This window comes from Neomonachus schauinslandi, chromosome 15 (genome assembly GCF_002201575.2).
Source record: "Neomonachus schauinslandi chromosome 15, ASM220157v2, whole genome shotgun sequence".
In the NCBI taxonomy this organism is placed as follows: domain Eukaryota; kingdom Metazoa; phylum Chordata; class Mammalia; order Carnivora; family Phocidae; genus Neomonachus; species Neomonachus schauinslandi.
Window position 1 is genome coordinate 57,605,252 of NC_058417.1, and position 14,421 is coordinate 57,619,672.

At 59.9% G+C, this 14,421-nt stretch overlaps 1 protein-coding gene across 1 annotated transcript in view; it reads left to right on the plus strand.

Moving 5' to 3' along the window:
- The first annotated feature begins 129 nt into the window (after window positions 1–129).
- The window catches only part of SLC26A11 (solute carrier family 26 member 11), an 18,297-nt gene continuing 4,005 nt past the window's right edge, over window positions 130–14,421 (plus strand). The window contains exons 1-12 of the mRNA XM_021680803.1: window positions 130–194; window positions 1,196–1,431; window positions 1,949–2,141; window positions 2,494–2,579; window positions 4,883–4,962; window positions 6,053–6,195; window positions 7,493–7,668; window positions 8,075–8,147; window positions 10,227–10,277; window positions 12,135–12,195; window positions 13,751–13,806; window positions 13,882–14,022. Of these exons, the coding sequence (XP_021536478.1) occupies window positions 1,198–1,431; window positions 1,949–2,141; window positions 2,494–2,579; window positions 4,883–4,962; window positions 6,053–6,195; window positions 7,493–7,668; window positions 8,075–8,147; window positions 10,227–10,277; window positions 12,135–12,195; window positions 13,751–13,806; window positions 13,882–14,022 (1,294 nt within the window). The 5' untranslated portion in view covers window positions 130–194; window positions 1,196–1,197. The remainder of the gene's footprint in view (window positions 195–1,195; window positions 1,432–1,948; window positions 2,142–2,493; window positions 2,580–4,882; window positions 4,963–6,052; window positions 6,196–7,492; window positions 7,669–8,074; window positions 8,148–10,226; window positions 10,278–12,134; window positions 12,196–13,750; window positions 13,807–13,881; window positions 14,023–14,421) is intronic.

Consider the following 14,421-nt stretch of genomic DNA (forward strand, 5'->3'; position numbering starts at 1 on the left):
GCCCCGCCCCGCCCCGCCCGCGGTCACGCGCTCGCTGGCCCCGCCCTCCGGGGGGTCACGCGCGCCCAGGTCCCGCCCCCGGGTGATCACGTGCGCTCCAGGCCCCGCCCCTCCCTCTCCTCCCTCCCGCTCCCTTTGCGGTTCCTGCGGGCCCCGCTGCGGCGACACCCGGAGACCCCAAGCTGCGGCGCCCGGTGAGTCCACGGCGGGCGGGGAGCGGGGCCTGCGGCCCGGGGCGGAGTGGGCGAGCTTCGGGGGACGGGCCGGGGTCGCCGGGGGTGGCGCGGGGCTCGAGGGTGCGGGCTCCTCCCGCGGGGACCCTTCCCCACTGTGTCTCCACCGCGTCCCCACCAGGTCCCCGCCGCCCTCGGCCTTGCTGGACTGGTCAGCCGGCGTGGGGTCCCCCTAGACCGCAGGGTCCGGAGCAAGCGTCCTCGGGGGTGGGAGGCGGGGTGTGTCCAGAGCCGGTTAGGGGGGTGAGGGGTGGTATGCGGCCGGCTCTGCGCGCGGGGGGCGCCAGGACCCTAGAGGATGCTGCGCGTCCTGAATTAATGCCCTCGGACGCTCTCCCAGAGCCCGCTAGAGTCTCTGGGCGCTGCTGTAGGGACGGGAAAGCCACAGGTGGGGGGTGGGGTACGGCGCGGCCTCAGGGTGGGAGACCCCCAGCCGCCAGCGCCGCGGTGGGTGGAGTCCGCCGTGCTACGCGCTTGGAAAGCCTGGGGTGCTCATGGCTGCAGTCCCCGCCCCCCCGCCCCCGCGCCCACGCCCCCAGCCGGACGAGGGTACCCCCGTGGATCCTGCCACTCCTCGCACTGCTCCCCGCTAAATTCCTTGGGGAGGGAAAAAGAAGAAATACAATTTTTCGGGAGGAGAGACGTAGTGTTTCGTTAGTGTTTTAAGTTTCTCATTGAGAAATCATATACCGTATTCTTCCTGGCAAGTGTCCGTGGAGAGGAGGCAGCTGGTTGGGGCAGGTGGGGTTCAGCGAGAGCAGCGAGCAGGGGCCAGGGTGGGGGACCACCTTTTCTTGAGGCTCCGTTCTGCACAGGTTTGGCTTCCTTTCAGAACATCTGGCTTAGACCCCCTGGGGGAGACAGATGTGCCTTTCCTGAGGGCCCTAGACCCCGCCCTATCGCTGCATTCTCCCAAGCCCAGACCCTGACTGCTGGTCTTGTGGCCCCCATGCCCACCCCAGGCATGCCGTCTTCTGTGAAGGCGCTGGGTCAAGCCAGGCCCCCGGGTGCCAGTATGGCCCCCCAGGCCCACTGCTGCTCCCCTGCAGCTGTGCAGAGGCGGCTGCCCATCCTGGCTTGGCTGCCGGACTACTCCCTGCAGTGGCTGAAGATGGACTTCATCGCTGGACTCTCGGTTGGGCTCACAGTCATTCCCCAGGCACTGGCCTATGCTGAGGTGGCTGGACTCCCGCCCCAGGTGAGATGGCTGCCCCGGCCGCCGCCCCCACCCCAGCCTCAGCAACCGCCCAGAAGCAGAGTAGGAATGCACCACCCCCCCTCCAGACAAGCGGTGCGCCAGAACTCCAGCCCCCTGGGGCCCCAGAAGTCTCGGTGTACCGTTTATAGCACATGACTGTCTTGGGGCAGATGCACGCCCCCGTAACACGCAAGGCACTGAGCTAGTTCTGGGTTGTCCGAGGGGGCCAGCAGGATGACTCACCGTGGTCTCAAGGACACTGTCTTAGACTCACAGACTGAGACAAGCATCCAGGCCTTTGCGTCCCTGCTGGCACCCAAGTGGGGTGCGGTAGAAAAGAGGCCCCTAATCGCCGTGGGTCCGCATCATGGCTAACGGGGTGAGCGCTTTGCCCTGTGTGCGCTGCTGTGCCCGTAGTCACAGCGGCCCCCACAGATCCTGTGCTCAGACATCTCCCCCCGGGACTCTGTGGTCCCCCCGTGCACCTCGTCGATGCTCCGTGCTGTCTCCCCACCAGTATGGCCTCTACTCTGCCTTCACGGGATGCTTCGTGTATTTCTTCTTGGGCACCTCCCGGGATGTGACGCTGGGCCCAACGGCCATCATGTCCCTCCTGGTCTCCTTCTACACTTTCCACGAGCCCGCCTATGCTGTGCTGCTGGCCTTCCTGTCTGGCTGCATCCAGTTAGCCATGGGCTTCCTGCGCTTGGGTAAGACTGTCGGGCCTTCCTGCCAGGGGGTACCCAGGCGCCTGCCTCCTGGGGATGCCCTGGCCCTCAGCCTTTCCATCTTTGCCTCTAAAGGGCTGTTCCTGTGCGTGTGTGAAGGTGGGGGGGTTCTCCTCAGCCCTCCGCTATTCTGCTTAGAGGCCAAGACACTTGGGGAAGTGTCCAGGGCCTCAGACCCTACCCTCCCTTCCCCGCTGTCCAAACCTGTCCAGACAGGGTGTGTGGTCCAACAGTGCTTAGCCCCAGTCCCCCCAGACCACCTCTCCCAGCCCATATCCACCCACGTTCTCTGGGACTGGTGGTCCCAGTTCAGTATTCCCTCTTGGCTGGCCAGGCTTTCTGCTGGACTTCATCTCCTGCCCTATCATCAAGGGTTTCACATCCGCTGCCACCATCACCATCGGCTTCGGGCAGATCAAGGTAGGCACGCTGGTTGGCGGCCAGGCCCCTCCTGGGTAGTAGGACCGAGGCTGGCTTCCCTACGTGTGGGCCAGTTCATGTCTTGCTCTTCCAGAGCTCAGAGCACAAGGTGCTCGAGTGGGTCTCCATCGATTCCGGCAGCCCTCGGGGGAGATGCTGAGTGATGGTGGGACCGTACGACAGGTAACTGGGGTGACTGGTAACAGCAGCCCCACCCCTGTTGGAGCTTTGGGGCCAGCATGCTTGGTCCGCCTCACTGGGCGATTCCGTTCTGCTGCCTTCCCTCGGCCTCTTAGGCCATCAGCATACCATTAACGTGTTGAAGAGCAAATTATTCCTCCATGCTCGTTTAGCTAGGTGATTTCATTTTAATGTTTTTCCCCCAGTTTCTGTTCAGGATTTTTTCTTTAAGATTTCATTTATTTATTTGAGAGAGGGAGCACATGCATAAGTAGGGGGAGGGGCTGGGGGAGAGAGAGAGGCAGACTCCTGCTGAGCAGGGAGCCCAATGCGGGGCTCAATCCCAGGACACCGGGATCACGATCTGAGCCGAAGTCAGATGCTTAACCAACAGCCACCCAGGCATCCCTCTTATAGATGATGTTTTAAACAGAAACATAAAGAGGCAAGGCATTTGAAAAATACTGAACAGAGGGGCTCCTGGGTGGCTCAGTCAGTTAAGCATCCGACTCTTGATTTCGGCTCAGGTTGTGATCTCAGGGTCCTGGGATTGAGCCCCATGTGGGGCTCCATCCTTAGCGTGCACGGAGTCTGCTTGAGATTATCTTTTTCTCTCCCTTTGCGCCTCCCCCGCTTGCACTTTTTCTTTCTCTGAATAAACAAGTAAATAAAACCTTTAAAAAAAAATCTGTAAAAAATATTAGAACCGATCATCATCAGTGAGCCGAGGACATCATTTCTTCTCACTGGGTGTTCGGTTCCCGAAGGGCAGGTATGGTTTTGCTTGCAGCTGTGGCCACCCAGCCCCGAGCTTTGTATGAAAGGAGGTGAGTGCTCAGCTGGGTGTGCAGAATGGAGCTGAGCCAGATTGTACAGCAGCCTGAGGGCCCACCCCCGTCTCAGGGCCTGCCGTCAGCACCGCTCCTCTCTAAGGCATGGTTCCCGTGGCCAGGCTCTGCTCCGGGCTGGCCCGGGAGAGCCTTCCTGAGGGAGGTGGACTGAGAGTCAGGGACGGGACGGTGTGAGCGAGAGGAAAGGAGCAGACCCTTTCTGCATTCCTGCTGTGTGCTGGATGCTGGGTTAAACCCTCCCTTGTCTCGGATTGTCCTGATGCCTCCGGGAGGCAGGTTCATCATCATCTGCGCGTAGAGAGGCGGGAATTCGTTAGGTGTGGGTGGACACGGTTTGTGTATGCTATACACACGTATGTCATGGTAAGCTCAGCAAGTGCTGTTTCGTGGGATGGTCCGTTCTTTATTCTGGAAACAATATCTTTCCTTTTTGGTGTCAGGAATGTTCTTTTATGCAGTTGTAACACATAGAAGATAGCTTCTTTATGCACTCGTGCTTGGCAATGCTAGGTTCCCTAAATCTTTAACACCTCGATTGAGTCATGACAGCCATATGAGAGCCCTAGGCCAGGGTAGGGGTCAGGAGTGGGGGGTTCTCCTGACCGGCCCTGGCAGGAGCCCCCTGGGTCCCAGAATTCTGTTTCCACACCGGTGTCTGTCCCCATTCGGGGCTGTGTGCATGGGTTTTGGGATCCTTGGTCCGCGCCTCAGCCACCCCACTAACACTCCCCACTCGGTGTCAAGTGGGATAAAGAACTAAAACACAGAGGAGAGCCCCTTCTCCCCTCCAAGGACCCTGCCTGCTTGCGCCCCTGCAGCGGTCCTTCCCTGGAGGCCCTCAGAGCCCCTGGTGGTTCTGCCCACAGCTCCACTCATTTTCCTTCTACCGGGGGCAGTGCCTGGCAGGTGGGCCTCTGGCCAATGGCAAAGGGGGGCAGGGCCCGCACTGAGTGAGGGCAGGGTGTGTCAAGGGCAGTGGGGCCCACGGGGCAGGCAGGCAGTGACCCTGGACCCTTGACCAGGGCATGGCTGCTTTGAGATCACCCAGACTGATTTTTCTCACAAAGGAGAATTATTCACCAAGAGATGTCTTTGACCACAAACATGAAATGCCTCTTCTCTCGAGGATAATTCTGCTCTCCTGCCCCTGGGGGCTTTGGGAATGGGCAGATGGTCTCCAGAGAGCCTCTGGATGTGCCCCCAAGGAAGGGGCCCGAGATGTGCTGAGATGTTGTGGGGGAAGGTTGTCTAATCCAGTCTCTGTTTGGACAGAACCTCCTGGGACTGCAAGATATCCCGAGACAGTTTCTCCTGCAAGTGTATCAGACCTTCCGCAAGGTCGGAGAGACCAGGTACCTGCCAGCTGTGTGGTCCCGCTCTTGGTTCCGGAGCCCCTCTCGGAGGCCCCGCCCCATTTCCCACCGCGCCGCGCCCCCCCCCCCCCCCCCCGGCGGCGCGTTTCCCAGTCCCCTGGGGCCTGGCCGCCCAGACAGGGTCCCAGAGCAGCACCACAGGGGAGCGGGTTAGAAACGCAGACCCTCAGCCCTGCCCAGCCCTGCCCAGCCCTGCTGCATCGGTTGGGGTTCAGCAGCAGCCCCAGGGAGTCAGTGTGCACCCTGAAGTTTGAGAAGCTCTGCCCCGGGGCCTGAGAGCTGGTCAGCGTGCCACTGCTCACAGCCTCCATGGGTGGTAAGAGTGGGAGGGCTGCAAGCAGAGGAAGAGTAGCGGTCTCTCTGAAGGTTTGTAGTTCAGTGAGGAGAACACAGGGCACGGGGGAGGCAGGTGCAAACAAAACGTGCAGGGAGAGAGGATGAGAGCCAGACCGCCGCTCGTGGGGCTCCTTCAGATGAAGGGCCTCTCCCAGAGGGCAGACAGGAGATGCTTCTAGAGGAGCGCAGCTGGAAGCCAGGACCTCTCCTTGGCTGGAGGAACAGGGGACACAGTGATCTGGAGGGAGCTGCTGTTGGGAGGGGGTGGGACACCTGTGATCGGCTGTCTTCTTCTCCACTTCTGATCGGCTGTGAAGCTTCCCGGGGCTGAATCCATCCGAGCTGGGGGCTCCCTGGCCCAGGGACTTGCAGCCTGGTTGGGGGGGGGGGGCCCCCTCGGGGGGGGGCAGGGGAATTGGAGACTGACCGGTCAGAGAGCCTCACAGGCTGTGAGAAGTGAACCTTCTGGAACAGACGAGGCACCCAAAGCCACAGAGCTACGTGGCTGTAAATGTGAGCTATAGCCCTACCGCCGTGGTGATCTGGGCCTTGACTCCCAGGCCTGCGTGGTCGCTGAGTGCTGAATCAAGTCTTGAAGGAGAACAGGGATGCATGTGTCTTGGGAAGAAGCGAGCAGAGCAGTCGAGAGAGAGGCTCTCTGGCAGAAGGGGCAATGGAGGGGCAGAGGTGTCCGCCCTGGGCCGGCCTGGGCGTGACCGGTGTCTGTCCGCAGGGTGGGCGATGCCGTGCTGGGGCTGGTGTGCATGGTGCTGCTGCTGGTGCTGAAGCTGATGCGGGACCACGTACCCCCCGTGCACCCCGAGATGCCCCCGGGCGTGCGGCTCAGCCACGGGCTGGTTTGGACTGCCACCACAGGTGAGCGGTGCTCCGGCCGAGGACGGGCCGCAGCCATTCTGCACACCGGGGTGCACCCCGCGAGATTCTCCTGTCGCTGGGCTGGGCGTGACCTGGGCACCGGATAGTGAAACTTGCCAGCAGGCTCTGATCCACGGCCAGGGTGCAGAACGGCGTTTAGTAGCAGGAGTTCTCAAGCACAGGCGATTTCCACCCCCGGGGACATTTGGCAATGTCTGGAGTCGTTTCTGGTCGAGACTACCGGGTGGGGAGAGGCCAGGGAGGCCCCCGAACGCCTGCAGTGCAGAGCCGATGGCGAAGGATGATCTGGTCCAGAATGTCAACGGTGTGAGGCTGGGAAGCCCTGGCTGGTCCCCGAGGGAGAAATCACATGGATCACGTGCTTCTGTTTGAGCCGCGCAGCTCTGAGCCTGGGTTTCCCATCACACAAATGGGTAGCAGGGCCCTGGGCCTTTCCTGCGCCCTGGAAGGTTATAAACAGCTAAAATAGTTGTAGTCCTGACGACAGCGTCCGTGATAAGAGTGATGCAGCCTTTTGAGAGCTGGGTCGGTGATGGGGCTCATATTCTGGGAAGAGATATCACCCCCATTTAAGAAGCCAGCACAGGGGCACCTGGGGGGCTCAGTCCGTTACATGTCTGACTCTTGGTTTTGGTTCAGGTCCTGATCAGGTGGGATCAAGCCGTGTGTTGGGTTCTGCACTCAGTGGGGAGTCTGCTTGGGGTTCTCTCTCCCTCTCCTGCCCCTCCCCCCTGCTCCTCCCCCCTGCTCGTTCTCTTTCTCTCTCAAATAAGTAAATAAAATATTTTTTAAGATTTTATTTGTCAGAGAGAGAGAGCATGAGCACAAGCAGGGGCAGAGGGAGAAGCAGTCTCCTCGTAGAGAGAGCAAGGAGCCCGACACGGGGCTCGATCCCAGGACCCTGGGATCATGACCTGAGCTGAAGACAGATGCTTAACAACTGAGCCACCCAGGTGCCCCATAAGTAAAATCTTAAAAAAAAAATAGGAAAGAGGGCAGCACAGCTCAGGCAAGAGCCGAGAGGTGGGACCCGAGGTGACCAGTAGACGACATGGGTAGGCTGTGTGTGTCACTGTGGGCCTGTCCCGCCATCTCACATTTGCTGTGGCATCATGTGCTCATGCCTGTCCCTCGGTCGCTGGTGTGTGTGCTGTTTCCCAGGCTGCAGTGATGGGGGTGGTGGCTGGGGGCGGGTGTCCTGCTTCCCCGGGTGTATTTACTGCCCCAGTTACCCAGAGGAGCCAGATTTCACCAACGGGTCTCCCTTCTGTCCTAGCCCGCAACGCCCTGGTCGTCTCCTTTGCTGCCCTGGTCGCATACTCCTTCGAGGTGACCGGATACCAGCCTTTCATTCTAACGGGGAAGACCACCGAGGGGCTCCCTCCAGTCCGGATTCCGCCCTTCTCAGTGACCACGGCCAATGGGACAGTTTCCTTCACCGAGATGGTACAGGTGGTGGAGACGGGGAGCCAGGCCTTCTGGGTGGGGCTGAGGTGGCCTCGGGGCCTGGTTCCGTGCCTCTGATGCATCTGCTTTGTAACAAGGAGCTCTGAGCCCGGCTAGGACCGCTGAGTTCTCGGGACCGAGGGCCTCTGGGTGCAGGGACAGGCACAGAAGGGTCTGGGCCCGACCTCAAAGGACACCACGTTTAGTTGCACTGTGGACACTGGCAGAGCAGGGATGTGTCCTGTGCTCTGCTCTGCGTCCGGCCCCGGGTGTGAGCTCCCGGCCCTGCAGCTGAAGCACAGCTTCCGGTCAGATGTGGAAGAGTGCATGCCAGCCTTGGTGGGTCACTGCCTGGCCGGCCCCTCCTCACCTTCCCTGGAGGCCCGCTTACTGTCCCTCTCTCCTCTCTCAGGACATGGGTGTTGGGCTGGCCGTGGTGCCCCTGGTGGGTCTCCTGGAGAGCATCGCGGTGGCCAAGTCCTTCGGTAAGATGCCCGCCGTCGGGGCCTCCTGGTGGTGTCCCGGAGCCGGCCTTGCCTGCTGCTCTCTTGCTTGCTCTTACCTGCTTTGGTTTTTAACAGCTTGAGTTTTTATTCAAGTAACACATGCTCGTGTTTTTAACAAAAAAACGTGTGGTAAAAGTGGATTTGTGACAAAAACCCCCATCTAGCGGTGGCTGGTAATGTGTGCCAGCCTGCTGTCCGGAAGGAGAAGGCCCTGCGTTTCAACGCCTTCGCCTCGTGGCGTAATCGTGCCCCACTTCGGGCTGCCTCCCAGCGGCTCGCGGAGTTTGATCGATCGCATCTCGGGGTGAGATGCCGCGGCGTCCACCTGCCGGACACGTGCGGTTAAATAACTTCGTGGGTCGTAGTGAAACGTAGTAGGTCAGGAAGGGATACGTTTTAAGTCTGTCTTTAGTTTTGATGTAGTTTATGTCATTGAAAGCTTTTACCTAATAGGTAATAATGGCTGTATTTAATGACAGGTTCCCAAAATTCCTAAAAATTTAGCAATGCGCTCTTTCCAGCTGGCTGAGCACCCCTGGCCTGTGCTCTCCCCGCCCCCAGGGAGGCCGGGACGCGGTGATCTAGTTAAGTGCCTATTTGTTCGCCCAGAACTCAGATTCCTCCGTCAGAGCTGAGGCTGCTCCATCCCTCGAGTGTCCACTCCCTTGGGTCCGCGGGGCGTCCGGCTTTGTGTTGTGCACGTGGATGGCATTTTCCTTTCGTTCTACAATGGTTACGCTCTTGTCACACTGGGGTACAGGTCGATTCTAAAGGTGAAACCCAATAAAGGGCATGCACGTCGCCATACCTACGTGGACCGGATCTGGTTGTGGCAGCATCCCGACCCCCCCATCCTGCCAAGGAGACTCGTGCCTGATGCGCATTCTGAGGGCCCATCCCTGCTAACCACCAGCGGCTGCTCCGGGTCCCGCCGCACGTTCCGATCAAGCCTTCCTGGTGCAGCTTCTGTTTTTCTGATGATGTTTTTCCGGGTGGGGAGTTTTGGGCGTATTTTGGAGTCTGCGTCTTAACAGCGTTTATGCTTCTTGTGACTTTAAAACTGTCTTCTGAAATCACTTGATGTCCCGTCCTAACTCGTAAACTTGTCATTCTCCGAAACCAGGGTTGGAGAACCACAGCCCGCGACCCAAGAGTAAGAGTGGCTTTTACGTTTTTTTTTTGTTTTTTAAGATTTTATTTATTTATTTGAGAGAGAGAGAATGAGAGAGAGCAAGCACATGAGAGGGGGGAGGGTCAGAAGGAGAAGCAGACTCCCTGCCGAGCAGGGAGCCCGATGCGGGACTCGATCCAGGGACTCCAGGATCATGACCTGAGCCGAAGGCAGTCGCTTAACCAACTGAGCCACCCAGGCACCTGGCTTTTACGTTTTTAAACGTTTGGAAAAATTTCCAAAGGTGAGGATTTTGTGACACACGAAAAGTGTGTGGAATTTGCATCGCAGTGTTTATATAAAGAGGTGTTCCTGGAACACGGTCTTGCTCACGTGTTTTCAGGTCCCCACGGCCACTTCCAGCTACGACAGGCACCGAGTCGTCGCGACAGGCCGTGGCCCGCAGCGCCTGCAGTGTTCCCAGCCGACCCTTCCCAGAAACGTTCACCCGCCCTGTGTCCCCGCTGCAAGCTTGCTGGCCCCTCTGTCTGCACGGCCCCGGCTGGGACCTCTGGTCCTCGGCCCTTGTAGTCAGGGTTTAGTTTCAGACTTTCTACGCTTCTTACGGAAGCAGCGTGTGTTTGTGGTAGGAAACGTCCAAAGTGCCAAAACGTAGAAAGGAGCGAATCGCTTGCGACGTCCACCGCTACCCCGCTTACCTACGGTTCACGTGTTACTGTACGTCTGTCTGCTTTTCGTGTGACACAGCGACACAGATGTGTATGCTCGCGTACGCACACGTGTTTTATACGTGTTCACGTGCCGTATTTACGACAAGGAGACGGTGCTGTGGGTAGAGGTTTATAATCTGTGTTTTCGGTTCATGAATATTTTCTTAGTGGCGTCGTATATCCAGTGACAGTGTTTTCATTGTCCTTTCTCTTTAGCTTCTCAAAATAATTACCGCATCGATGCCAACCAGGAGCTGCTGGCCATTGGTAAGCCCCCCGCGGCGGCTCTCTGAGGTCGAGAACGCCTCTCTGCGGCTCACCTGAGCTGCGCAGGTTGTAGGGATGGTCGTGGTGAGCTTCAGGGAGCAGAGGTGGCCCCGAATTGGGCCCTTTGAAAGCCTTGTCTGGATTCATCCTTACGCCTCCAGACGGTTCAGTGTAATCCCTAGGAGCAGGCCGCTGAGGTGTGGTGCCCGTGCTGACCGAAGCTTGTTGAGCGCTGGCTGTGTACCCGACCCCGAGGTCCGTAGCCTTGTGCTGTGTCAAGGAACGCCGGAATGTCCCACCTGGGGTCAGATTGCTGAGGAACGTGGCCAGGCAGGACCTGCTGGTCGAGTGGGACCTTGACTGCCCTGGCCCCCCGCCCCGGGGCCTCCCTCCAGGCCGGCAGGTGGCTCCGTGAGGACTTGGGGAGGGCCCACTGTGGACGGATCTGTGTCCAGCGTCCCAGTTTTGTTTTGTCTGACCTCTCTGGTGATTCATTCTGAGGACGTGACATGAATCTTAAATTCAGTTGTCATGACCGTTTTTAATTTTGTGGACACCAGGCCTGTCTGTCTTTGCTTCCTGCCCCTGGTGAGGTGGGCACGGGTCGGAGCGGGCAGCAGCTGCGGGTGCCTTCCCAGCAGAGTCCACGGGAACCTCCCCCGTTACCACTTCACCTTGTGGCAGCTCTTTGGACCCGAGCCACTGGCTTTCCCGATGGCAGAGGGTGTGGGGCCCCAGGATGGGTCACAGGAGCTTTGGGGGGGCTCCTCTCTGAGCCCGTGGTGGTGGGCATCACCTCGGTGGCTGGTGAGGTGGAGTTAGCCGGGACTGGCTCGCTCCCAGGCAGAGGAAGTCTATAGACTGACCTTCCCCACACTCAGTAGTAGCAGTTCCAGGTAGGAGTCCTGGGAGCCTCTCCGTTCCATTTCCGCAGATAGCATAGGACTCCTCTGCTTCTCGGCAGTGATGGGCAAGGAGCAGTCACGAAGCTGAGGTTCTTAAGGTGGGCACGTGGACCCCAGGGGCTGCTGACCCGGGGTGTAAGAGAGGCCAGGCAGCTCTCCAGCAGCCACATAGCAAGAGGCCTCCATCGACCCTACAGAACACCGCACGGGGAGGGATCCACACATCCCCGCTCCTCAAGCAGTAGGGCCCTGACCTGAGTCTCGAGGGGCCATCGTAAGGAGTCAGGGTGACCACGTGTGGTCCATGCATGGCCTTTGCCACGTCCACCGATGTCTGTCCTGCTCTCGCGGCATGTGCTGGGCTGTGGGACCCGAGAGGGCCTGGCTCTGAGCGGGCCCCACCCTGAGCTGTCTCGAGCCGGTCTGGGACCTGTGACCCCACTGTGGTGTTTGTGAAGGTGCCAGGGTAAGCCAGATGCTGGCAGGGTTCTGTCAGGTGTGGGTGGGTCAGTGTAACGGGGTGGACACTTACTAGCCATGACCTCCTGTGCCAGCTGCTCCTCTCACGAGAGAAGTGTGGGTCTGAAGGAACTCGGGTACAGCGGGCGGGCAGCTGGCGGCCAGGCAGTCTTAGGTGTCCTTGGTCCCTCCGGGGGAGGTGGGTTCCTCCCCCTGTTACACGTGGTAAAAGGTGTATTTAGCTCACCGGGGCAGGGCCGGGGCCAGAGTTGTGTTACAGTGAGGCTCGGTGAACTTGGCAGAGATCATGGTTTGTTCTTCCTTCTCGGAGACAGACACACGGACATAGACATAGGACCCTCCTGGGTGATTCCTCTGGCCTCCTATCTTCTGTTTCCTTTCTGGTTTCTGGCCTCCCTTCCCCTGCCACCCCCCATCTGTTTTAAACCCCTCTCCCTCCTGGATAAAACCCTTCCTTCCGCTTTCTCCCCAGGCCTGACCAACGTGCTGGGCTCCCTCGTCTCTTCCTACCCGGTCACAGGCAGCTTTGGACGGTAAGTGACCATGTCCTTCCTTCCCTGTGCCCCAGGGGGCAGGGGGGAGTCCCAGCCCAGGCCAGACGGTCCGCGTCCACCTCAAAGAGCCTGCCCGGTCCTTGGCCACGTCTCGATGCCACTTCGTTCTTCTCTGGGGCAGAAGTCTGCCCATGCCGGCAGCTGGGGCAGAAGAGATCCCTAGATCAGCGGTGTCCGTGGGAGGCAGGAGTGGGGCTTGCTCTGCTGTCCTTCACCATGATCTCATGTGGTTTTCTCTGATAGCCCCGAGCCGTATTCCTAAAATGTTCCCAGCATGTGGCAGTGTTCCTGCATCTCGTGGCAGAGTGCATTCCCAGAGGAAGTGGGGGCAGGAAGCTCCGCACTCTGCCTGGAGAAGAGGGGGGTGGGTCACGCACAGCCTCGCAAGGCAGGGGGCAGGACAGAGGGTGACCTGGGGCTGAGAAGAGGCAAGGGGGCATCAGCCAGCGGGGCCCAAGTACCCGGAACCGCTGGCCCCACCCTGTCTGAGTACCAGACCTCCCCGACACCCCCACAGCATGGCATCCGAGGGGCTCCAGGGCATACTCTGTGTTCCCCCTGTAAATAGGAGTCACAACGGGGCCCTCGTCTGAGTTATTGGAGGTTACACGGAGGGTGCGCATAGCAGTGCCAGGGGCCACTCGTGGAATAAAAGCTCGGTTTCCTTGATGTAACTTCTCAGCTGTTTCTGCTGGACGAGCAGTGCTTCAGGCTCACTGGGTCTGTGCCCCAGGTCCGGCACGGCACCTCGTGTGTGATGGTGCGTCTTTAAGGAAGGAGATTCTGCGTCTTTAAGGAAGGAGATTCCTGCCTAACTGCGCAGCAGTGAAGGGAGACTTAGGCTTTCTGTGGGCGTGTACAGACGGACGGACGTATTTCCAGAGGATGTGCCGGCGGGCACAGGTCACGGCCAGGGTGGTGGGGAGCGCGTGCGAGGCAGAATCCCCACTGTCGCGGAAATCAGGTGGCCGTTCCTCTGTGGTCTTCACGGTGGCAGAGGGAAACGTGGGCCCAGGACCAGTTCTTCGGCAGAGATTCGGGTCTGAATGCAGTTTTCCAAACAGACAAAAGGAAAAAGGGAAGTTGAAAAGGCAGAACAGCCAAGTTCACTTCCAGGTTTGCCCTGGCAGGAGCTTGCAGTCAGCGTCTGGTGTTTCTCTGCGTTGGCGAGCGCACGCGTGTATGTGCGTGTGCGTCTGCGTGTGGGAGATGCCAGGGTCGTAAGCGGGATGTCGCTCCCCTCGAAGGTGTCACCGCGTCTCTCCTCGTCCGTGAACAGAAGGGTCATCCTTTCTAATGGCAGCGGGGAGTGGATGCATTTGCTCGAACTGCCGTGACTCGGGCTGGGGACATTTATTTCCTCCCCCGCTGGAGGCTGGAAGTCTGAGGTCAGGGTGCTCCTCAGCGTCTCCCCCTTACGTGCCAGTGTCCGCGGGGCCCCGATGTCCCCTCGCCGGTGCTCCTGTCCCGGGAGACCCGCCTCCCCTGCGCTTCCAGGCTCCCACAGCCACTAACGGCGTCTGTTGCCTTGCAGGACGGCTGTGAACGCCCAGTCGGGGGTGTGCACCCCAGCGGGGGGCCTGGTGACAGGTGAGCACCCCCCATTGTGCCCGGAGCGCGTGCGGGGGCGCGGCCGGAGGTCACGGGTGCCCCGTTTCCCCGCAGGAGTTCTGGTGCTGCTGTCGCTGGACTACCTGACCTCGCTGTTCTGCTACATCCCCAAGTCGGCGCTGGCTGCCGTCATCATCACGGCGGTGGCTCCGCTGTTCGACACCAGGATCTTCGGGACGCTCTGGCGCGTGAAGAGTACGCGTCCTCGCCTGTCTGTCTCTCTCTCTCTCTCTCTCTCTCTCTCTCTCTCTCTCTCTCGCACACGCGTGCGCGCATCCTGGGTTCTTCCCCCGCCGCCTTCCGGGACCCAGGTGGTAGGGCTGGAGCTGGGCATTATCTTTGTTCTGGGAGGGAGTCCTGGGTCAGGGCTTCCTTCAACTCCTCTGGCCGAGGAACGCCCAGACCAGCTCCATGCAGTGCTGAGCGAGTCTGCAACTCACAGGGTACCCCGCTGCTCGCTGCTTGTCCTCCTCCCCTCCCTCCTCCTCTCCACCTCCTTCCCCTCCCCCCTCCCCTCCCCCCTTCTCTCCACCCCCTTCCCCTCCTCCCCCTGCCCCTCCCCTCCTTCCTCTTCTCCACCCCCCTCCCCTTCCC